The sequence below is a fragment of the Mercenaria mercenaria genome, unplaced genomic scaffold, assembly GCF_021730395.1.
Source record: "Mercenaria mercenaria strain notata unplaced genomic scaffold, MADL_Memer_1 contig_4312, whole genome shotgun sequence".
NCBI classification, from domain to species: Eukaryota; Metazoa; Mollusca; class Bivalvia; order Venerida; family Veneridae; genus Mercenaria; species Mercenaria mercenaria.
The window spans coordinates 41,194-66,014 of NW_026462533.1; the positions used below are offsets into that span (position 1 = coordinate 41,194).

At 34.9% G+C, this 24,821-nt stretch overlaps 1 protein-coding gene across 1 annotated transcript in view; it reads left to right on the plus strand.

The window, feature by feature from the left end:
- The window catches only part of LOC128553779 (guanylate-binding protein 1-like), a 36,500-nt gene that overhangs the window by 5,590 nt on the left and 6,089 nt on the right, over positions 1-24,821 (plus strand). Inside the window, exons 3-7 of the mRNA XM_053534956.1 lie at positions 3,996-4,217; positions 8,056-8,152; positions 13,082-13,758; positions 17,774-17,877; positions 18,696-18,721. Of these exons, the coding sequence (XP_053390931.1) occupies positions 3,996-4,217; positions 8,056-8,152; positions 13,082-13,758; positions 17,774-17,877; positions 18,696-18,721 (1,126 nt within the window). The remainder of the gene's footprint in view (positions 1-3,995; positions 4,218-8,055; positions 8,153-13,081; positions 13,759-17,773; positions 17,878-18,695; positions 18,722-24,821) is intronic.

Below are 24,821 nucleotides of genomic sequence, written 5' to 3' on the forward strand. Positions count from 1 at the left end.
ATCACCATTTTTATAATACCCTTTAACCAAGACTTTGGGTAATTACAGGTTTCAAACATGTGACCTGGACATAGCACATAAATAAGGTGGTATAAAACACTTTGCATCGATGAAGAAATCAGATACATTATTTACTATATTTACGAATTTCAATATAAATATCCTCGAAAAAGTCAGACTCGTATAACATGGAATTATTATTTCTAAACATAGCCCAATTTTCAGGCGGTATGTAACTCACAGAAAAAATGCATCAGATTCGGCATTAGTAAAGTTCTTAGATTATACCTCTGGCATTTAAAATAATAAGCTCTAAATAGGTTTTGTAATATTCTTTGTAAAACGCAATGACTCCCCCTCTTTTGACGTTGCTTTTCTCCTAAATCCTACAAAAATGGACGTAGGAAGTGGAATTATTTTGTTTTGCAACTAGCTTAGTCGTGTTAAGGCTCTTTTTTGCTCTGACTTTAGACATGTTGTTGAGTATATTGGTGTAAAAATATCTTAGACTGACCCTCTATATGTTTTACGTTATATGATATGGTATTTTGTCAGTAATGTTAGAGCCTTTCTTAGCGGGGAGTGATTTGATTTACACTATTTTGTCTAACTTGTTGAAAATAGGGTAAGTGCGAGGTCGGCATGCTCTAAACGCGTTTAAACTTTCAGTTCCCTTTATAAAGGTTACTGCTTTCCAAGGCGATGCTCCTATTTTCAACTTGTTTTCTGTCTGCCTCGTATATTGACTTAATCGTGCGTTATCTGTTGTCAACCACCTTTTGCAGTTTTTTTTGTAAAAGTATGTATTTCCGGCTTTTATTCGATTTAGTATAATTATTTGAATGAGTAACCGAGTTCTTTGATGACGTAACTAAATTAGATGAATGTGCATATGAATGTTTATATAGCTAGCGTATTTACGTACATCTGAGTTTTTATATTCTCTCTGCCAAGATTTGAAAGAAAATATTTTGTTAATGATTAGCTCAGTTAAATCATACATTATAGTGATAACAATTTGGTGTTCATCTATTGAGCCGCAACAGATGCAATAAGGTAACCCAAAAATAAAAAGTCACAAAATGAGTGCAACTCGGTGCAGGCGGCAAGTAATTGTTCCATCTGCGGAAATAAACAAATAGCGGTCAACTTTACAATCTTCAATAACAGAAAAATGCTCTTACCCTGACAACGGATACTATTCTGCAAGTGTAGCAGATTAGTATATTATCGGATTAATATCAAGAAATATGCACCAGTTCTGTAGTGGATATTTTGCGCGACATGAGCAGCGCAGTATTTATCCTAAAATAGAAATACATATTTTGCTCGTTTTGCTGACTAAATTTAAAAATTACCGACGTAAATGTACTTTTTGACACAACGTCATCCATCTTTGTGATGTTATTGGTGACGTCACAAAGCTGATATGAAATTTGCACGTTTATATCGAAAATATTGACGTCTGTTCAGTTTGATCTACGTGGACGTCGTCCTTACGTTGGCTGTGTAAATCGTGTTAATGCGGCACGTACACGCCATCTCTGGTTAAGGCAACAATAGAATAGCGTTCTCTTCTCCGACGAGTCGAGATTTTCCAAACACCTGTGAGATAATTTTGGACTAGCGTGTTAGACGTCGCCCTATTCCACCGTCAAACATCAATGAACTAATACAAGCCATAATTCAAGAGTGGAACAACATTCCACAAGCCAAAATCAACACACTATGCGCCAACGATGCCAGGAAGTCCTCAATGCTCAAGCTGGCCATATCCGGTATTAATGTGTGACTTTGGTGTATGACCTCTACCACATTTAAACAACAATTTTTTTAGTTTTCCATAAACGTAAAGCAATAAGATTTTCCACACAAATTTACATTGAAACACTACATAAAAAAATAATTTAATCATTATTTTCATAATTATGTATATCTGCTCTTAAACAAAGCGGGAAGTTGCTTGTTTTGTTCAGTATAAATCCCGCACGAAAACTCAAACGATAACATGTTTGATAATTATGTTTTTTCTTCATTAAAACGTTTCAATACAGAAAACATTTTCGTATAACATTACAGTATACATTTAACTTCCATCATTGACAATCGTTTTGAGTTCAACGATGCATGAGAACCATAACAATCAAACATTATTATAAACATGCTGTCGTTTAAATTATCGTGCGGGAGTAGTATATGTCAAAATTTTGCAAAGATAAAAAAAATAGTAAAACAGGCGCGGAGTTAAAAGATCTGTGTTTATATATATTCTTTACCTATAATGATTTTTGCTGCGAACATAAGTCCTCGTGGAGTTCACGTATGGGAAAGTCAACTGATCTGAATTCAATAATATCCTTTATTGCAATCTATTTCTATAAATCCATTGTATCTGTGTGGTCCAGTTAACTTTTAGAGAGAGAATAGAAAGCAAGCCTCACTGTTCCTAAATCAGTAACATTGAATAAAATATTACTGCTGATATGAGAAACATGATAACAGAGACTGGAGTACATATGCAAATGTTGAACCAGTACCAATGTGAAGTACAGTTCAGGTGCTTATATAGCATCGACACCAATCTAAATGGGTTTGTGGATTTGTTGTGGAGTCTGCTCGCTCGTTTATACTGCTGGGCGCTTAATTGGTCTGGTGTATTGTGGTGGTGATTTGCTTGTATAAATTTTCTCTACCTATATATATGTAGAGATACCGTCTCCGTGGCCAAATGATTAAGGTCGCTGACTTCGAACCATTTGCCTTTTACCGGTTCAAGCCTCGCTCGTGGCGTTCAGTTCTTCATTTGAGAAAGACATCCGACTGGCGTATTGTCGGTGGTTCTACCCAGGTGCTCGCCGTTGGTGAAAAATGCGCAGGAGAGGTACTTGGGGTCTTCCTACACCATCAAAAGCTTCAAAGTTGCCATACGACCTACAGTTGCGTCCGTGTGACATTTAACCCAAAAGGTTTTCAACTTATATTTGAATAAAATACAAACATGCACAAAAGTTCTAGGACCTGCATTTTACTGTAACAAATAGCAGAATGTATTATGATAGATCTAAGGGTCTATATAGTGCAATTCTGCAGTCGCCTCTTCAAGGATCTCCATATACTGACTGGGGTTTTGTCCAGGGACTTCATAATCTATTGCTTGGCAGTTATGACATAGATCTGTTTGGAAGAACGGCTTGATGTACTGTCTTACTGAAACAACAAATATTCTGCACACTCTTCCTGAAACAGACTTAGCACGATTTTTTTCACAACCAGTTGTATTTTTTTCTATAGAAGTATTGCCTTGAATCGATACACCAGCTCAAGCATTACTGCAACAAAATAGTCTTCAGTTTCTCACAATTATCGGCACTTTTTCTTTCGACTCAAAACGCCTTAGTTCATAAGTTCCAACTAGGTAAAACATAGTCTCATGAGATGTAACAGGGTGTTTTTTCTTCAAATCCGATAGCACAATTTCTCATACAACTTCCATTATGCTCTCTAATTTTAGACAGAAACATAGTAAAATGTTTTCATTATTATATGTTTGTAAATTGTCTCTTGAGATCAAACGAGTGATGGACTAACGATAGGTGTGACCGCAGTAGATAATTATTTTGCAACGATTCCTGAATTCAACCAATACTATTTTTGTATCAGTATAACCCTATGTAACCCATAATGTGACGAATATTTGAAAACCATCTTAAGGAAATATTATATTCGAGCGCACGACGCACATTTATAAGGACATTATCCTGTTAAGTGGAATGCGACGTGATGTCTGTAAACAATTGTTCCGTAAACCTCATTATCTGCCTTTGAGGCCAGCATGTGTATGATTTATAGTTGCCCTTGTTGTTTTTGACATCCACATATGCTTGAAGTATGAATAAACAATCTTTCCTTTATCAGATTATATTTTGATATCATTAATTGCTGATATTGTAATTTTTATTATCTGATGTCTTAACTCCATTTGGGTTTTATTTCAGTCTGCGATGGATGAACTTTGGGAAAAGACAAAGAAGGAAAATTTGCATTTAGTCCGGCAGCATTGTGGAGAGATTCTACAGAAGATATACGAAAAGCTAGTCGGAGAAAAAATGGACAGAAATGAATATAAAATAGCAGGGGGCTACCCACTATACAAGCTTGATATGGAAGCTGTAAAGACGCATTATAAGGCCAGCGTTGAAGGCATAGATGAATATGAGGTATCTGTATTTTCTAAATAATTTGCTTAACCATTCTTTTTAAAAGCCATATAAATAGAAATAAATGAAATGTATTCGCAGGAAAAGATAATTATAATAAAATCACGTTCCCATGTAGACCACCAAACCCTAAAAGCAAGGACAAATTAATATACTACCATGTACAAACTATATAAACAAAGAGGACGAAGCGAACTTATAAATGAACACAGCTAGATATAGCCTACGAACAATCAAAATCAATTTCCATCACACGCATTTCATCATAAATGACCGCCAATTTTAATTTGCCAAGGGCAATATTTGGCAAAAACGCCTAGTACTTCTACAAAGTCTTTGAACTTTAAAATGGTACTAAATGATAGCCCATAGTTTGGGCAGTTTGTTTGTAATACCTTTTTTTCACTTTTCGTTGATAATTTGGTATTTTTATACTAAATCTTTCGCTAAAGTGTCCATATTTCAGTAGAAAATTGCGATTGAATAAATGTTAAAGGCTTTGACTCTGGCTCATTTAGGAGAACACTGACTGAACCTTTTAACTGTATTTTCAAAATGGTCAATGAGAATTACATTTGAAAGCTCACATAAGTTTTCCATATTATAAATGTCAGAAAAGAAGTACTGATAGAAGATTTTAAGCTTTGATTTTTATTTATAAATATATGAAAATAAAACACGTATTTGACATACTTTAAAAGTAAAATGTTTTGAAGCTCACTTTAAGCTTTAAGAAATTATGAAAAAAAGCAAAAAAAAAAAAAAGAAATTTAACATCCATGCTGTTACGGTTACTTATAACTTAAGACACGATTCGATACTATGTTAAGTGTTTGATACTATGCATGTAAATCAATTCTAATATTCCATTTTAATCATTCACGGAGGCCATTCAAAAACTCGTTATTATCTATAGTTCTTTAAAATAAGAGAAAACGCGTAACCTTGAAAACACTTTTATGGTTCATAATAATAATAATAATTATAATAAAAAGTTGAAAAGTGTTAAATATCCATATTTTCATTCTTCTTCCAATATGACACACCTTTAGAGGGTCATGTTCTTTATACCTGGATCAAATAATTTTTATCTATTTTAATGGACAGAGAAAAAACAAGCAGACATCATGTTTTAGCAGCGAATGCGTTTATTTACACGAAATACAATGATTTGCTACGGTTCATTGAATTTGAAAGGTATACTACATCCCTTTTAAAGGCCATAGGGCGTAACATTAGCTCAAATAGCATAATTGAATAATCGCTGGAATTCATTAATTTTGGCTGAACCAAGGTAAATTTTAATTTGAAGATCCCCGTTTTCACACCTAAGCCCAATATCTGTGTACAGAGAAAAAATCCATAAATATTATCCAGTGCAACGGCTTTAACTCCATAAAATTTAGAATCTAATTAGAATAGCCTGAGTGAACACATTCTCACCAATAAGCAGCTCATTTTCTGCATTATGTAAACATTAGTTTATCAGTAGAACGCAGGTACGTTTTCATCGTCGGAAACCCACGTTTGACGACTTACGTTTCACTGCATCCGTACAAAATAGGTCATTGGTTAGTATGTTTTCGTTTTGCAGAAAAAAGTACTTGAGTTTAGAATACTTTGTATTACCTTCAGGTAAAATATTAAGTAGTTTTCAAGCAATGCGAAGCAATATACGCCCAAAGGTATGACCTTTGACCCCTAAGTGTGACCTTGACCCTAAAGCAAGTCATCCAAAACATGGCTCTGCATGTCATCTTGATGTGGTGAACATTTGTGCCAAGTTTCTGTAAAATCCTTCAAGCAGTTCAAGAGTTAAAGAGCAGATACGAAACATAGTCATATGAACTTTGACTCCCTAAGTGTGACCTTTACCTTGAAGAGAGCCATCCAAAACATGCGCTCCGCACGTCGTCTCGATGTGGTGAACATTTGTGTCAAGTTTCTTTGAAATCCCTAAAGGAGTTCAAGGTTTACAGAGCGGACACGAAAGTGCTAACGGACGGACAGATAGACACTGGCGTCTTAACATAATACGTCCCTTCGGGCGTATTATATGTGAAATCAAGAAAAAATCACGCTAGAATTGAGAATCGATCTCAGGTTGCCGCGGCAATAAATATTTTCCTGCCTTCTTGACCAGTACACCATAGAGGAACACGTACTTATCGGTGGTTAAAAATATAAAGCTTTATAATTAAGGCTGTTACCTTCGGTACCCCTTACAAATGCTTTTCAATTTTGAATGGAAAAAAAGAAAAACAACTAATTTTCATGTGTTTCAATAAGCTTTCTTCATAGAGTTATAAACCCGTACGTGATAATCACATATTAAAAAATGGAATCCCAGGTTAAATACAGATTTTGTTTAAAACTTCTACTTTCTCTTTCAAAATGTTGAAAGCAAGCCTCTGATTGGTTAACGTGAATCTTCAGATCCAATGCGTAGCGTTAATTTGAGATGATTTTAATCAGATAACAGTAACCACTGGTTGGAATTTAGCCATATTTCAGAGTAAGCTTTATATTAAGAGGAGATGCGCATATTATCTTCGTGTTCCAGTCGGATGATTTTTCACAGTTATTGCCCTTTGATTATTTAACAATAGTATACTATAGAACTATAATTTTCCTGAGTATTTCTCAGCAACCACTGATTGGAATTTAGCCACATTTCATAGGAAGGTTCATCATTAATAGGAGATTTGCATAATATCTTGTTCCGGCCGAATGATTTTATACCATGTTATTGCCCTTTGATTATTCAACAGTAGTATAATATAGTACAATCATTTCTTAGCAACCACTGGTTGGAATTTACCCGTACTTCATAGAAAGCTTTACTATCAAGAGGAGATGTGCGTATTATCTTCTTTTTTCATCTGGGTGATTTTTCACCGACATATTGCCCTTTGATTATTCAACATCAGTGAACTATTGCGCCTTCATAGTCAGGAGTATATTCAGCAACCGCTGACTGGAATTTAGTAAAAAATCATAGGATGCTTTACTCTCAAGAGAAGGTGGGTAAATTGTCTTCATTATTCGTTGGAATGAGTGCAAATTTCGGGAAGCATCCATCGTTTTTACCGATATTCCTTGTTACAAGATGTTGTTTTTAACAACTGAAGAATTGCAATTGTCACAAATATAATTAAACGGTTCGGAACCATACTATATTTTTTTTCCAAAGGTGGGAACGTGAATGTAAGAAATTTAGGCATGAATGTGCAGTGGCTTAATTTATACATTTAGGAAAAAAGACTGTACTGAATACATTGTCCTCAAGACAAATTTTGCCTCTTTCTTGCATAGTTTAAAAAAAATAATTTCATCGATGGAGAAATGAAGCACCAGAATTGTACGGCGTTGCCAAGAATTTCTGATAACTTGGGTTATGCACTTATGCAACTATTTTGACCTCAGAATACAAAAGGTTTACTTAAAGTCAGTTAGGCCTTAGATACATGTGTATTCATTGTACATATAAATCTTTATCAGCAAATAAACGCTGTCATGCAGGACCTCGAAATTTACACAGATCATGACATTTCATTCACGAGTATTATGCAAAAAGCATGGCTTGCTGGTCCCACAATGATCATAAAATCATGCATCTACCAATGAAATGCTTTGAACACACCATATAGAGACACAATTTGAACTAGACAACCGACGGGCGATAAATTGAGATTAAAACTGAATTGATCTGTCCTGTTGCTTTGCAACAAAGGCTAACCGGTGAAGTTTTATTTAGTTTAACATATTTGCAAACTTAGTATAACATTTCGTAAAATTCAAACAAACAAATATCATCTTATTTTTTTCCGTCCACCAGGCAAAAGGAGCCATGATTCATTTCATGGACAATGAATCAGTAAACGAAGGGAAAGTAATGCTGGAAGATCAGAAAATGACGGAAGAAGACAGAAAAAGTAAGTATTATAATCATTGAGACGTTAAGCGTACAAGCGTTTGCTTGATAGTGCTCAGTCTCACTTCAGGTAATTCAAATAAAAAACATCTCAAAGATATTGCCAGGAACAGTTTCAATTGCCACAGTACTTGTATATCTTAAATAAATGGAACGCTTTGATGAGCTATTGTGATCACTTTTGTCAGTTGTCGTACCTCTGGACCTAAGCTCTTCTGAAACCGCCAGGCCTCTCTTATTTAAACTTGACCATCTTTAGCTCACCTGAGCACAAAGTGCTCGGATTGAGCTATTGTGATCGCTCACCGTCCGGCGTCCGTCCATTGTTCAAATGACTGCATTCCATACAGAATTCTGGTTGTCACGGCAACCGAAAGAAAAAAAAAGAAAAAACTTTAAAAATCTTCTTGTCCAAAACAACAGGTCCTAAGGCTTCGATTTTTGGTTTGTAGCATCATCTAGTAGTCATCTACAAAGATTATTCAAACTAACCCCCTAGGGTAAAATATGGCCCCGCCCTGGCGTCTAATGGATTATATAGACTTATATAAGGTAAATCTTTGAAAATCTTCCTGTCAAAAATCACAGGGCCTAGGGCTTTGATATTTGATATGTAGCATTATTTACTAGTTTTCTACCAAGATTGTTCAAATTATACCACTAGGATCAAATATGGTCCCGCCCTGGGGATCATATGATTTATATAGACTTATATAGGGAAACATTTTGAAAATCTTCTTGTCCAAAACCACAGGGCCTAGGGCTTCGATATTTGGTATGTAGCATTATCAAGTGGTCCTCTACTAAGATGGTTCACATTATCCCCTTATGGTCAAATATGGCCCCGCCCTAGGGGTCACATGGTTTATATAGAGAAAAACTTTGAAAATCTTCTTGTTCTAAACCACATGGCTTAGGACTTCGATATATGATATGTAGCATTATTTAGTGGTTCTCTACCAAGATCGTTCAAATTATCTCCCTAGGGTCAAGTATGGTCCCGCCCGGGGGACCACATGGTTTATATAGGGCCTAGGGCTTTGGTATTTTATATGTAACATTATCTAGGGGGCCTCTACCAGGATTTTTCAAATTATCCCCCTAGGATAAAACTTGGCCCCGCCCTGGAGATCACATGTTTTTATAGACTTATATTACGGAAAAACTTAGAAAATCTTCTTGTCTGAAACCACAGGGCCTAGGGTATTTTATATGTAGCATCATCTGTGAGTGATCCTTTACCAAGATTTTTCAAATTATCCCCTTAGGGTCAAATATGGTCCCGCCCTGGAGGTTATATGGTTTATATAGACCTATATAGTGTTAACTTTGAAAATCTTCTTGTACTAAACCACAGGGCCTAGGGCTACGACATTTGGTATGTAGCATCATTCAGTGTTTCTCTACCAAGATTGTTTACATTATCCTCCTAGGGTCAAATACAGTCCCGCCCGTGGGAATCACATGGTTTATATAGACTTATATAGGGTAAATGTTTGAAAACCTTCTTGTCCAAAACCACAGGGCCTAGGGCTTTGATATTTTGTATGTAGCATCATCTAATAATTCTCTACGAAGATTATTCAAATTATCTCCCTAGGATCATAGGGGGCCCCGCCCTGGGGTCACATGATTTATATAGACTAATATAGGGAAAAAGTTGAAAATCTTCTTGTACAAAACCACATGGCCTAGGGCTTTGATACTTGGTATGTTGCATCGTGTAGTAGTCCTTTACCAAGATTTTTAAAATCCCTCTGGGGTTAAAGCTGGCCCCATCCCGTTGGGCACATTGTTTTAAGAGACTTTTATAGGGAAAATCCTTTAAAAGAATTCTTGTCCCAAACCATAAGACCCAGAGCTTAGATATTTGGTATGTGGCATGCTCTAGTGGTTCTCTACTAAGATTGTTCAAATCATGACCCTGGCTGAAGATATGCAACGCCCAGGGGTCTCTTTTTTTATATTTTATATTGAATTTTTGTTTAAAAATCTTCTTGTTAAGACCCATAAGGCCCAGACCTTAGATATCTGGTATTTAGTATTGTCTAGTGGTCAACTATCAAGTTTGTTCAAATCATCACACTGGGGTAAAAATTGACTGCGCCTCGGGATCAACAGTTTTTACATTGGCTTATATAGGGAAAACCTTTAATAATCTTTTCTGAAACCATAAGGCCCAGGGTTTAGTTATTTGGTATGTGGCATGCTCTAGTTGTTCTCTACCGAGATTGTTCAAATAATGACCCATGGGTCAATATAGGCCACGCCGGATGGTCCCTTGTTTTACATAGACATCTGTTTTTGAACCTATGTCAAAGAAATTATGGCCAGAAGTATGTTTGATACAGATTTTAATACTCATCTTGAATAGTCTTAATCTTGACCTACTGACCTACGTGACCTACGTTTTCGTTTCTGAAGTTACAATATAGAAATTTGGACCACATGTATAAATTTTGATACAAATTTCAGTACTCATCTTGAATAGTCTAAATCGTAACCTACTTACCTACTTTCTTGTTTTTAAAGTTACAGCATAGAAATTTGGACTACCTGTATATTTTTTGATACAGGTTTCAATATTCATCTTGAAAAGTCTTAATCTTGGCCTACTGACTTACATTCTTGTTTCTAAAGGTACAGCATAGAAATTTGGACCACCATAAATATTTAACAGATTTCAGTAGTTATCTTTAATAATCTTTTCCATGTACCCTCACCCCGTAAACCCCCACCACCCCTACCCCCTAACCCCCCACCCCGCAAAAAAAGAACAACACAACATTATTTTATTCCTTTTTGTTCAATTTTTTTTAATCTTTTAATCTTCTTTGAATATTTATCCGCATGTGAAGTTGTAACCACACCCACCCACCCCTCAGCCCCGCCACCACTCACGTTCCAGATTTCATACTTGATTGTGCTCTCTTTAAAGGATATTTGTTCTTTTAAGTTCAAATGTACATGTTAAACAGCGATATTTTGTTCTAGTTACACTTCAAGCTCACGTTTCAAATAACTCCATATAATTCTAAAAGCTAAGCTTATTACAGTAAACATATTTCATTCAAAATAATTTCATTGGTCAGGATCAAAACGTAACATACATTTATTATGTACACTTAAAACATTGTTTTCTGTTAAATTAATGAAATGATTTGCTTCTAAGTAACATTCATAACTTTTTGCCAGATATATTTCTTTGCCATTCTTTACCACAAATCCATCCGGCGGGGATACCAATTCATCGAACGTTCTTCTTGTTTTTGGAGCTTTAGCAAAGAAATTTGTTCAAGCAAGCAACTAAACTTACGTTAGCGATATAGGGGCCATGATGTCTCTTGCTAAACTAAACTGAGTAAAACGAAATGATCCTATAACAACCTGTTGGGAGCAAAAGTACGGTAATGAGTCGTTATTACTTACACGAGATACACTTACTCAAATCCAACTGCTTTGGACACGTAGCGCCCTGGTTGAAGGTATTTATAGGCTCACAATGATAATGGTCTTGTAGAATTTACAAATGAATATCTTACTTAGTTTAAGAGAGTACACAATGTGACACAAAGAAAATACTATAAAAGCACAACACTATATAAACAACAATGATAGAATGAGAGTTTCTATTTATTTTGAATCTAATTTATTCAACAAGATAACCTCTCTTTATCATTCCTTGGTATTTTCAAAATTGCGATTATAACTTCTTTTTATTGGTTCGAAAAACATTAGATGAGTTAAATTATTGGTATATACATGTCATACTGTCCACCTATAAATTAACCATTTGTCAGTATTATTGTTTTGTACTGGTAGCATTTTCTTCTTGATACGTGTAATTGATACAAATGATGAGACAGTGTGTATCTGTCTTCATCGTATGTCCCACATCAGGGGCGGTTACAGGATTTGGTGTTGGGGGGGGGGGGGGGGGGCGCGAAAATGTTTGTAGTAGAGCAACTAGGGTGGTGGGGGCATATTCCGCCGGAATATTTTGAAAACAATGGATCCATATGGTGCATTCTGGGGTACTTTATTTGGTATTGAAAAAGGACAGGTTTTGTGACAGAATCAGCCCAAAAATAATATGCTAATTATAGTTCATGTTTTATGACTTGTCAGACCTATTCTTGTGTAAGTATCTCGGAATTTTTTAGCCCGATTTCTGAGGATTTTTTTGGGGGAGGGGTTACCAAGGGCTATTTATTGGTAAAGAGCGTTATAGGAGCTCGTGCAGACTGTCGAAATTTTATTGTGCGAGCGTAGAACAAAAGACAAAATACCTATGCAAGCGTAGCGAGCGAGAAAAAAATACATATTTTATTTTTCTCACCCAGAACAAATGGTGAATTATCTATACGAGCGTAGCGAGCGAGAAAAAATGCATATCTGATATTTTTCACCCAGAACAAAAGATAAATTACCTATTGCGAGCGTAGCGAGCGAGGAAAATGCATATTTTATATTTTTCACCCAGAACAAAAGACAAATTACGTATGCTCCGGCAATTTTAGGGGGGAGGGGACATCTCATTTGTCTTATTTCTAGTTTCAAATTTCAAGAAATTGTTTGCTTGTTTGCACTTAGAAACGATTGTTTCCGTTGAAAATAGAAATAAAGTTCAAAAACTTCTCTTCATTAACAACTAAAAGCCTTTTTTGACTTGTCTCAAGTTGGTTCAAATGGTTCTACAAATGTACTTGGACAACACGCAGCGGCCACAGTAGGTGACACGAAAATTGTTTAAGATGGACGACATACGCGCGAACGATTGACGGACAAAGGTAGATCTCAAATATGAAAGCTCACTTGGTGCTCGGGTAACCTAATAAAAACACAGTTAAGACTCCAGAACTTCCTTTATCATGAATTAATGTGTGTAAAGAAAATTCTGAATAAAAATCAATGCGGTGTATAATTGCAGGGGAGCTAGACAGAGTGTATCAAGAGCATAAAGAAGCTCAGGAATCGCAGGCAAAACTGTTTGATTGCAAATTAGAAGAAGAGAGAAAACGTTCTGAAGACCATCAAAGGAAAATGAAGGAAGAACGGACGGAATACATGAAAAAGCAGGAAGAGAAGATGGAAGCAATACAGAGTCAGTATGATGAACAAAGAAAGTTAAGTGAAAAACAAATTGCTATGATGCGTGAAGAAAATGAAAAGCAGAAGGAGGAGTTTCAGAGAGAAATCCACGAATTATCCGCCGAATATAACAAAAAGGAAAAAGAGAACAAAGAGTGGTTCCAGACGACGTTACAAATTGAAAACGAAAATGCCGAGAAGCGTATTGCCGAGGTAAAAGATAACTTTAATAAACTGTTTGATGATGAAAAGAAGAAAAGTTATGACTTAATCAAAACCATTGATGGATTGAAAGAGTCACACAAGGAAGCGGTCGACAAATTCAGTGATGACATTGCTGAAATGAAAGAAGAAGAAGCGGTTAGAAGACAACAACAAGAGCAAGAATACAATGATCGGTTAGAAAAGTTTAGTAAGGACATTAAATCCTTAACAACCCAGTTACAAAATGCACCAACCGGAGAACAGATGCAACTGTTACAACAAAAGCTTGATGAAGCACAAACTGAACGAGACGTATTAAAAAAACAAGCTGAAGATTCCTGCATGATTATGTAATTTGACTAAAATGAGAAGACGTTAATACCATTAAACTCTCAAGACTTAAAACTATATTTTGCACTTGTGTGTGTCATTTGTGTTATTTTGAGTATTCATAAACACATTTATTACCACTCAGAACAACTTCTGATTAAAATGTTTGACAGTACACATTCCTTTTAAACGCCCGGCTTAATTGGCTGTCAACATGTACAAGGCAGATCAAATCAAGACAATTCGCGCAAACAAAAGCTTCAGATGGAAAACAAAGTCAAAATTAAAGAGGTTGCACGTTAAAAATTAAAAGGTGATGATCAGAAAGAATAATCGTAAAAATATCGCTCATAACGCCCTTGATTATAATGTGAATCCTATATAATTGAGTATGAGTATAAAATATAGTAATTTCTCGTTAAAACGTATTGTTAGTCAATGTTTTATCTTATATATGTCAAACTTTGGAAACTGTTATTAAATACATATTTTGATAACCTCTTTCTGCAGGTTTAACTGTATAAATTCATGTGCAATGTTGAAAGTAGTTTCTTTTCTAATTTTTCTGTTGTTACGCATAACATCTATATGGATAGCTATATCATCTGTTTTTAACATAATGATTTAGTCGTATGGGACTTCAACAATGTATTCACTAATTGTTGACATCATTTAATACCCACTTCTTATAAAATGCCACTACGGTTATATTTTCAGAAAGTGTGGGGCACGTTTGAAACTTTTATTTTACAGTTACGTTATTATAATAATTATTATATATTGGTAAAATACCAATAAATACACTTTACAATTGCAAGTTTAATTGCATGAAGCAAAACCGTGTGCAAATAGGCATGAACACACTTATTAGCTGGCTTTCTGTATTTTATATAAAACTGATAAATTTCCAATTGTTGCAGCACACATCATGTCCAATTTCAACGTTTGTTACTTACATTTTATTGAAGAATATTGTCAGTGCTGAATAAAAAACAAGGAAAAGTGGGGATCATGCTTGATGCAAGAAAAATATTTTCAGTCAAACACACAGATTGCAAAAATCAGAAAATAAGACCCAAAATTGTAGTGGTGGGTATGACCTAAGATTCCATGACAAATTATGTCATGCAATCATTTCATTATGAAATGCTTTCTTAATGTAAAGCATAGATCTGTCATGTGATTTCAGCAAAATATTGCGAAGAAAATAAATAATAAAACACTACAGAGTGAAAAAACTGAGAACTATTTGAATCCACCATCATGTGCCTACCATTTTCCTAATAACTGAATACTTATAAGAACACTTTTTTCTCTAAGATTGTGCCAGTTTCATTTGAAATATACCATCAGCATACATGAATAAAAAAAATACATGGTTTTAACTTGATACGGGCACTCTGTAAGGTTCTATCGCATCTTCTGTAACGTATTTCAAGTTTTCAGATTTTGCCAAAAATAGCTGTTGCAACATAATTTTCAATCAGTTTTCCTACTGCAGCTTACTTTTGTTCTGTTTTATCCTTTTCTACTTTTATCTGCACCCCAGGTACACATGTTAACTGTTAAAAATGTTTAGTCTTACGTTTGACTGCTAGAATTTAACAATATTTAGGCTACAGATCTGCATGTTTTAAAAATAAATCTAGAACAGTGAAAATGTGATATTTATTGTTTCATTCATTTTAACAGCAAAAGTGCTACAAATGTGTCATTATCTATCAAAGTTTCATTAAAACAGCCCATATCCACCCTAATCTGGCCAGATTTTAATATTTACCAGTTTTCTGCTACAAGATAAACTTTTTCTCGATGATAGTGCAAGTTTCATTTGAAAGTTACCGTCAGCCTCAATGAATGAAAATATACATGGTTTTAACTTGATACGAACACATTTTGGCTTGTAGCTACGGCTCCAAGCCTATATATCGTTTTGGGTTATTTTGCCTCCCAAATGTAGTCGTGTCTACTACAGGAAGCCAAGAAGCAGGATATGTCCAAGAGGCAGGACGTAGTAAGGAGTCTACCGATTGGTTACAGTTCGGTCCAACGGGTGTTTGCGTTTTATGACAGATTATTATTAATTCCAGGGTGTTTCAAGAACAATAGTATAACAAAATTAAAATCAATAACATTATATTAAGATTTTATTTAAAATGAAGATCGTTTCATTTCTGGCTTTACATATCTCAGTTATGTTAGTAACTATTGTAAAGTATTTATAGACCTGTCACAGTAAGCACACCCCTGAAATAATGGATATTTCAGAGAAAAATTTGCCGCCAGTTTCTGCGCTTACGTTGTGGCCGAATCCATTAGTGTTTAAAGGGGTATCTGGTTTTCTTCTTCGTCTGTGCATGTTTTCACCGCTTAACCATTTTTGCGAAAAAGGCAAAGAAGTCGACTACCTCCGGTGATAACAAAGGGAAATCCTCATTTGGACTATAAATAGAACAATTGGACGATCCGGATGCTTTTACACACTCACTGTTTTCGGATTTATGCGAACTGGTTTTGTTTTAATCATAAGCTGCTATACTTGCAGTCTTTGAAATATTTCGTAGATTGCAAAATCAGGCAAGCTTTTTCTTTTAAAAGGAAACTTTATTAAGATTTTATGACATTTTCTGTAACATATGAGAACGCGTTAAATTTTGCCGAAAAGAGCTTTTGCATAATAATTTTCAATATGTTATCCTAACTGCGGCTTACTCCAGTTTTGTCATTTTTTACTATGATCTGCACACAGCTTACACTCTTAAAAATGGTACCTTTGACTACCAGAAATTAGCAATATTTAGGCTATCAATGTGCATTTTTTAGATAAATCAAAAACTGTGAAAACGTGATATTTCTTGTTTTATTTATTTTGACAGGGTGGGGGGTCTTTGCGGGGTCAGTTAGGTGTCTGCGCAAAATGTTTTTTGATTTTATTTATATTTTATGCCTATATACCTACATGTATTAAGTTTCATTAACAAGTGTTACTATACCAGTTTTGACTTACTTTTATAGATATTCACATTTTAAGTGGGTGGGGTAATCTAACATGTGACCAGCTAGGAACACAATTTCTGATATTTCTTTAAAAATTATTCTAACTTTTTACCTAATACATTCATGATAAAATAACTATGCAATAGACATTCACACAACATTTGCATTTTAAATTGTATTGAATACTTTTTTCATCACAGAGCCACAAAATTGGCCTGGTCAAATTTACTGATTTTCAATGGACGAACTTCACCAAAAAGCTAAAACATTTTTTATTAGTTGAGATATTTAAGTGTTATTTTCAGCAGATAATGTACACTAAATAAACATTATAATGACAGTATATCAGTACACTCTGATTAATATTGGAAGAGTGGTACACTCAAAAATTAGGAAAAAGTGGGTGGGGTAAATAAACATTCGAAGCAACACTATAAAAATTGTGCAGTTGTTAAGAAATGGCCTCAGATTGTCTACTACTATCTTTATTTTATTAAATACAGCCATGGGTGATAAACTTTAACACAAATTTGTCCACTATATACTTGTGTGCCATGGAAAAGCATTGACCTTGAACATGACATGTAGACAAACTAAATTAACCCTGAAACCTCAAAGTATTTAACAAAAGGTTTGCCAGATGCAGTATATTTTGAGAAAAGCTATTGTTAAAATTAAGATTAAATTTTCTGCATTTCCAATTTCAATGTAGTTTAGAATATATGAATATAGGTCTTTTAACTGGTAGCTTTGACAGTCTCTTTCAGGTAGCCTTAGTGCCGGTAGTTTTAATATTCTATCTGGTTTGTCAGTAGCTGCATAAAATATACAGTACAGGCACTGCTGTCAGTGGTCATTTTCCTGCATGTATATAACACATTAGTTATTAATTCCTAGACAGAAACATAAATCTGCACCAAGCTTCAAGTACTTTAGTTCTACGAAGGAACAAATATTTATACATGTAATTGCATTAAATATTGTACTTTGACACTGTTAGTTCCAAGTAGCAACCCATCAAGTAAGTTCCGGGAAGGAACAAACACATTATCTCACTTGTTCCAAGGCAGGGACATACAGCAATCTAGGTATTGTTAGTTCCAGGTAGGAACACATACCAGTTGCACTCAATAAGCCACTATAAGTTCCAGCAATGGAACAGACACTGTAAGTTTCAAGAGAGGAAAAACAGATTGTTCAGAACAAATGCCAAATTTATATCATACATATAATTGTCCTTGTTAGTTCCAAATAGGAAAACATTCATATTTCAGTGGAACAGTTTTTACTTGTTCCTACCGGGAACTAACAGTAGTTATTATATACAGGATCTAAGTATTACTTGAAATATATTTGTTTCTGCTGTAAGTCATTAACTCATAAATGAAGGTCACTTGAGGTAATCAGTTGTTCCCCATAGGAACTTAAAATCTTATATACGAACACATACTTAGATCCTGTATATAGTAAGTACTGTAAGTTCCCGGTAGGAACAGGTAAAATCTGTTCCATTGAAATATGAATGTTCCTATTTGGAACTAACAAGGACAGTTATATGTATGATGTATCTTTTGTACCTGTTTGGAACAATCTGTTTGTTCCCTCTTGAAACTTACAGTGTCTGTTCCTTCCTGGAACTTATAATGGCTTATTGAATGCAACTGGTATATGTTCCTATCTGGAACTAACAGTACCTAGATTGCTGTATGTTCCTGCCTTGGAACAAGTGTAGATAATGTGTTTGTTCCTTCCTGGAACTTACTTGATGGGTTCTTTCTTGGAACTAACATTGTCAAAGTACAATATTTAATGCAATTACATGTATAAGTATTTGTTCCTTCGTAGAACAAAAGTACTTGAAGCTTGGTGCAGATTTATGTTTCTGTCTAGGAATTAATAACTAATGTGTTATATACATGCAGGAAAATGACCAGTGACAGCAGTGCCTGTACTGTATATTTTATGCAGCTACTGACAAACCAGATAGAATATTAAAGCTACCTGCAATAAGCCTACTTGAAAGAGACTGTCAAAGCTACCAGTTAGAAGACCTATATTCATGTACAGTCGAATACCGTTACCTCGATATTCAAGGGACAGTACTGTAAAAATTGCATCGACGTATCCGAAGTTCGACGTAACGATATCGACTATCTGGGACTTCTTTGTACTTGTGTTGGACGTCTATATTGTCATTAATATTCAATGCTTTTTTTCCAGAGCGTTTGAATGGGGGAAGAAATAATATAAAACGTAAATACGATTTTGATTTTATTTACAAATAAAATATCTTAATTAGCATTAGCATTTTTATTCCTTCCCTAAACAAGTCTGAATGCAGCGGTAACGTTCCTTGTTGAGTAGTCATTTTGACTGTGCTTCAATAACAAAAATTTGCCAGTTAAATATGCGTATTGTTACTCAATCCTAAATGGCAGATTTTTACTCAAACAGAAAATATTTCATCCAAATTAGTTGTTATATTTGAAAACAGCTTTCATGCTTGCACGGTATTTTATAACACTAATCATTGGGAATTAAATGCAAACTTCCCGACATTTACATCGCCGGACAACATAGGCTGATTTTCACACCTTACAAATAACATGGATATTTTTGACAAGCTGTGATATCGACGAAACCAGGTGTAAAATCAATACAGGTAAGTTGACGGGACTGAAAAATCTCATCGAGCTAAACAAAATACCGAGTTAATCATATCGAGGTAATGATAAATAATTACATTAAGATAAATAGGGAAAAATCGGGACCGACTCAAACACATCGTGCTAACCGGGGTATCGAGCTAACCGATATCGAGGTAACGATATTCAACTGTATATTCTAAACTACATTAAAATTGCAAATGCAGAAAATTCAATCTTAATTTTAACAATAGTTTTCCTAAAAATACACTACATCCGGCAAAACATTTTGTTAAATACTTTGAGCTTTCAGGGTTAATTTTGTTTGTCTACATGTCATGTTCAGGGTCCATGCTTTTCCCATGGCACACAAGTATATAGTGGACAAATGTTTGTTAAAGTTTATCACCCATGGCTGTATTTAATAAAATAAAGATAGTAGTAGACAATCTGAGGCCATTCCTTAACAACTGCTCAATTTTTATAGTGTTGCTTCGAATGTTTATTTACCCCACCCACTTTTTCCCAGTTTGAGAGTGTACCATTCTTCCTATATTATTTAGAGTGTACTGATATACTTCCATTTTAATGTTTATATAGTTTACAATATCTGCTGAAAATAACACCTGAATATCTCAACTAATAAAATATGTCTTAGCTTTTTGGTGAAGGTCGTCCATTGAAAATCAGTAAATTTGATCCGGCCACTTTGTCGCTCTGTGATGAAAATAATATTCAGTACACTTTAAATCGACTAACCCACACATCGTGGTCAGAGAATTTATAAAATCAAACGTTTACATATATTTACCTTTATGTTGCATATTTAATGTTTTGACAATGTATTTTTCATCGAATTCTGTCCAATTTCGTTGTTTTCCTAATAAATCAAAAATAAAAACATTCGTCTACCATTTCTGATAAGGGTTTTCCGGTTTATAATAAAACGGAATCCCCGGCCTTCAGCGAGCACTTTGCAAATATCAGGTGACAGTGAGAACATGATAATCAATAGAGCGTACAAGTATAGGCATCACGTAGTGTAATGTCGTTTTGAAAATGTAACTAAATAAAACAATAGGAATGAAATCAGCACACTATTGTCCTTAAGTATTGACGTTGCACTTATGAATATTCCGTTTTGTTGCGTAAATTATTGCTTAATAGCGATGTAGCGATATAACTATTTCATATAAATAAAGAATAACAAGCTACTGTCTTTTGATATCAAATTTTATCAGGTCGAGGTTGGTATGGGCTGGAAGGGCTGAGGGAACCTAACACCTTCCGCCCATATCTGCCGAGCCTGATAACATTGATATCAAAAGACAGTTGTCTGTTACTCTATTTATCATGAAACTCATACAACCCACCTAGAACAACATATATCCTCATCTCTTATTTCGTAAAAGTTGACTTCTGAAGCAAAAATTATTAAATTCATATTTTACTAATTTGAAAATTCATCCGCCACTAAAACACTTGAACGTAACAATACGGCAGCCATATTGATGTCAACTTCGACAATGTTTATTGACTTTCTGATATTCTTATAAAAATAAATGAAATAAACTCTTATCTGCGTAAAAATGAAAAAAATTACCTCTTGAATAAATCAAAAGATGCTTTATTTCCACATTATTTAACATTTGACTCAGACAACTACATGTCCAAAGCGCCTCAGTCAGATATACTTTAAAGGTTTTAAAATCACTTAATACTGATCCAAGAAATATAATTAACTCAAACATTTTTGCCACTACTTAATCAAAATGGATGCCTTAAATTTGGCATAAATCAAGAATAAATACACTGTCAAGTTTATTGTAAACCTTTCCAAGAATTGATCTAATGGCATGTAAACATTGTGATGTCATGATGAACGTTACACAGTGACGTCATTAAGTGATACTGTCTGTGTGATAAATGTGGAGACAAGCATATTTAAGGAAATGAGTTGAGATTACACATTTTACAGAATGTGTTTAGAAAAAAGTCGTGCAACTGTAGTAAAATTCGATGTGGAAGGAAACTGATATAAAAACTTGTCCATCAATATGGGAGGAGCTTAATTATTGATATGAGATCAATGACCTGATATCAAAATAAAATATCAGGCAAGTGATATCAGGCACTTTGCATAGTAGTTGCATGATAAATTTCCTTATAATTTAACTAATATCGCACGTGCAAGTAGCTGCGCGGACAAATCGTTTACCTGCCAATCTCGGTGTTGATTGTTCGAGTACTGCATCTGGCCTATTGTTTCAAATTTTATCACAAGTAGAAAAATTGCCACATTTACCTGATTAAACTTTATGGTTCATTTCTTGAAAGAAATACACGTGTAGTCTAGTTAACCGTTGTGGAACAAAATGAATAAAAAATTTGTAAAAGTTTCTCAGATAAAAAAGAAAAAGTACTTGTCAACGTTTCAATTTTTTTTTCGTTGGGTTTAATGTCGCACCGACACACAATTTTAGGTCATATGGCGACTTTCCAGCTTTGATGGTGGAGGAAGACCCCAGGTGCCCCTCCGTGCATTATTTCATCACGAGCGGGTACCTGGGTAGAACCACCGACCTTCCGTAAGCCAGCTAGATGGCTTCCTCACATGAAGTATTCAACGCCCCGAGTGAGGCTTGAACCCACATCGATGAGGGGCAAGTGATTTGAAGTCAGCGACCTTAACCACTCGGCCACGGAGGCCCCACAACGTTTCAAGAAAATCAATGCTATAAGAAATAACAGATAGAATTTGTGAAATATGTAAATATTGTAAGAATAAAATCAATATCGATAACATAAAAATACAGTAACATTTTTAAAGAAAGTGGTCTGAGATGTTTTTGAACTCGTGGTAACATGCATGGAAGTCAGACACCTTACCACCACGCCATCGTGTCATTGGTTATTTATATTGTTTGTTTGTTTGTTTTGGGTTTAACGCCGTTTTTCATCAGTATTTCAGTCATGTAACGGCGGGCAGTTAACCTAACCAGTGTTCCTGGATTCTATACCAGTGCAAACCTGTTCTCCGCAAGTAACTGCCAACTTCCCCACATAATTCAGAGGTGGAGGACTAATGATTTCAGACACAATGTCGTTTATCAAATAGTCACGGAGAATACGCCCCGCCCGAGGATCGAACTCACGACCCCGCGATCCGTAGACCAACGCTCTTACCTACTGAGCTAAGCGGGCGGTTATTTATATAGGTTATTTCAGGAATATGATTTATATATTTTCAGGATACAAATATTGCGTAAACTAACGAAAATCCCCGAAATATTGGCGAAAGGTCAACACTTGCTGACAATACGTAGAGACAGTACCTATTTTTTTTTCAAATCATAGGTATGAAGTTAAAAAGCTTTGAAATGAAGGCAAATGTCCATTTCCCAGAAACAGATACATGTATATTGACAACATTAAAACCAGAAGCGTAGAGCTATGAGCATTTAATATTTTCATATATTAAAAGAAAATTATGTGATCAAGGAAATGTAACTCTTCTGAAGAGTAGAAACATCAAAGGGACATAATAAATTGAATGTTTTCTATTAGGCTGCATTTGATTTAACATTCAGCTGTGATTTGGATTGCTAAATAATGATCCATGATGCTGTTCGCTAAAAATATAGAACATCTGGAACAGTCTGATAACAGCACAAACATGCTGTAGCAGAATGTAAATATTTAAGCTCTGACCGGGACTCGAACCCAGGATCTCTCACATCTAAGGCAGACACTCTACCACATCCCTATAACAGCAGTAGCTATACCTAGGCAGTTTAAGTGCACCCCTATTCTCTTCCCCACTAGATTACGTGAACTGGAACAATTTTGTGTCAATTGCATGTCCGGTGTGCTCCGGATTATCGGCGTGTTCGCTTTGTTACCCAACGGCAATTTTCGTTTAAAGGAAAAATATAATCTAATTTTGCCAACATTTTAATCGGTCAAAACTGCCCAAATTTCTCTGACGTGTTTCTTAGAGTATGAACTTAATAACTGGTAGTACCAGTGAAATATAACTTACACAGAATCTTTAATATTTGCCTTTTTAGCAGCTGGCGAATGGCAAAGACAGTGAGCTTTGTCCAAATTTAAGCAATCATTTTACCAGTTCCATGGGCATTTCAATTGATAGGAAATTACAGTTACAAACTAAATACCTTTCTGCAACACACGAAGTCATTAGCATTCATTGTCAATCAGTATTATGACTTAGATCAACTGCCATTCATTCATTCCAATGATTCATAGACAAAGTCCGTTGTTTACATTTTTAATCGTAACCGGTGTACTTTTGAAAAATCGAAGTATGCGAAGAGCTCTGGTACGGTTTCTACAAGACCTTTACGATGCAGTCAGTGATTTCTCGTTGTTGAGCGGTTACGGTATTCGTAAACTAGTATAACTGTTCGTTGGGAGTTCGATTCCCAGACCTTTTAAAGTTTTGTTTTTAAAACTGTATTTATTTTTTTCTTCAATACAATTCAACAAAAACAAAACGAGTTAGTTAATCTAGTTCTAACTTGTTCACTAACTTATATATACACATATATATATTATATCACTATTGACACGTAATTATGTTTAAACACACTTTGCCTTTAATATGGTCTGTATTTGTTTAGGTTGGCGTGGCCCTTATAGTCAGGGACCCTCACCCTGTATTCATGAATCTTGCAACATCAAGCCGTAATAATGAAATGAATGAACTGGCACGCAGAAAAGTGCCATTCAAATATTCCAAATTTAAATGTAAACACAAAGTCACCGCATCCGAATGTTCGAATGAAGTAAGTAAAATTGTACTTAAGTTGAGCACTACCACACTAATGCATCAAGCACCACCACAATTCGATAATATTATAATACAAAATTAATTCAGAATTAACAGTTCTATCAATTCTGTATTCACTATATTATTCAAGAAATTTAAAGGTGAACTTACCTTTCTAAAGGTGTAGGCTGTAGCACCGTTGAAACAAAACTGTATGTCCTTTTTACTAAAAAAAATAACCCTAATTCATCTTAAGAAGCTGTATTATTTTTAAGGTAGAGCTAGCAGTTTACAGAAAACTATCTGCATACATTTTAAGGTATTGACATTAATATTTAAAGTAGCAGTCCTAAGGTAGTGAGTTCTATATATTTTAAGGTATTAATTTAATAGGAAACGAAAATAAAGTAAAATTAGGTGTCATGCATCCTTAGCCAGCACTACAGACACTATCTTTCGGTTCAGCCTGTGCTGGAAAAAAACCAAGTATATATGACATTATACATTCCTTGTGAAAATGTAGTGGTGCCTTAAACATGTTTTACTCAGCTGAAACACTCGGCACTCTAATGTCACACATTCAAAATGCAATCCGTACAACAGACATCACT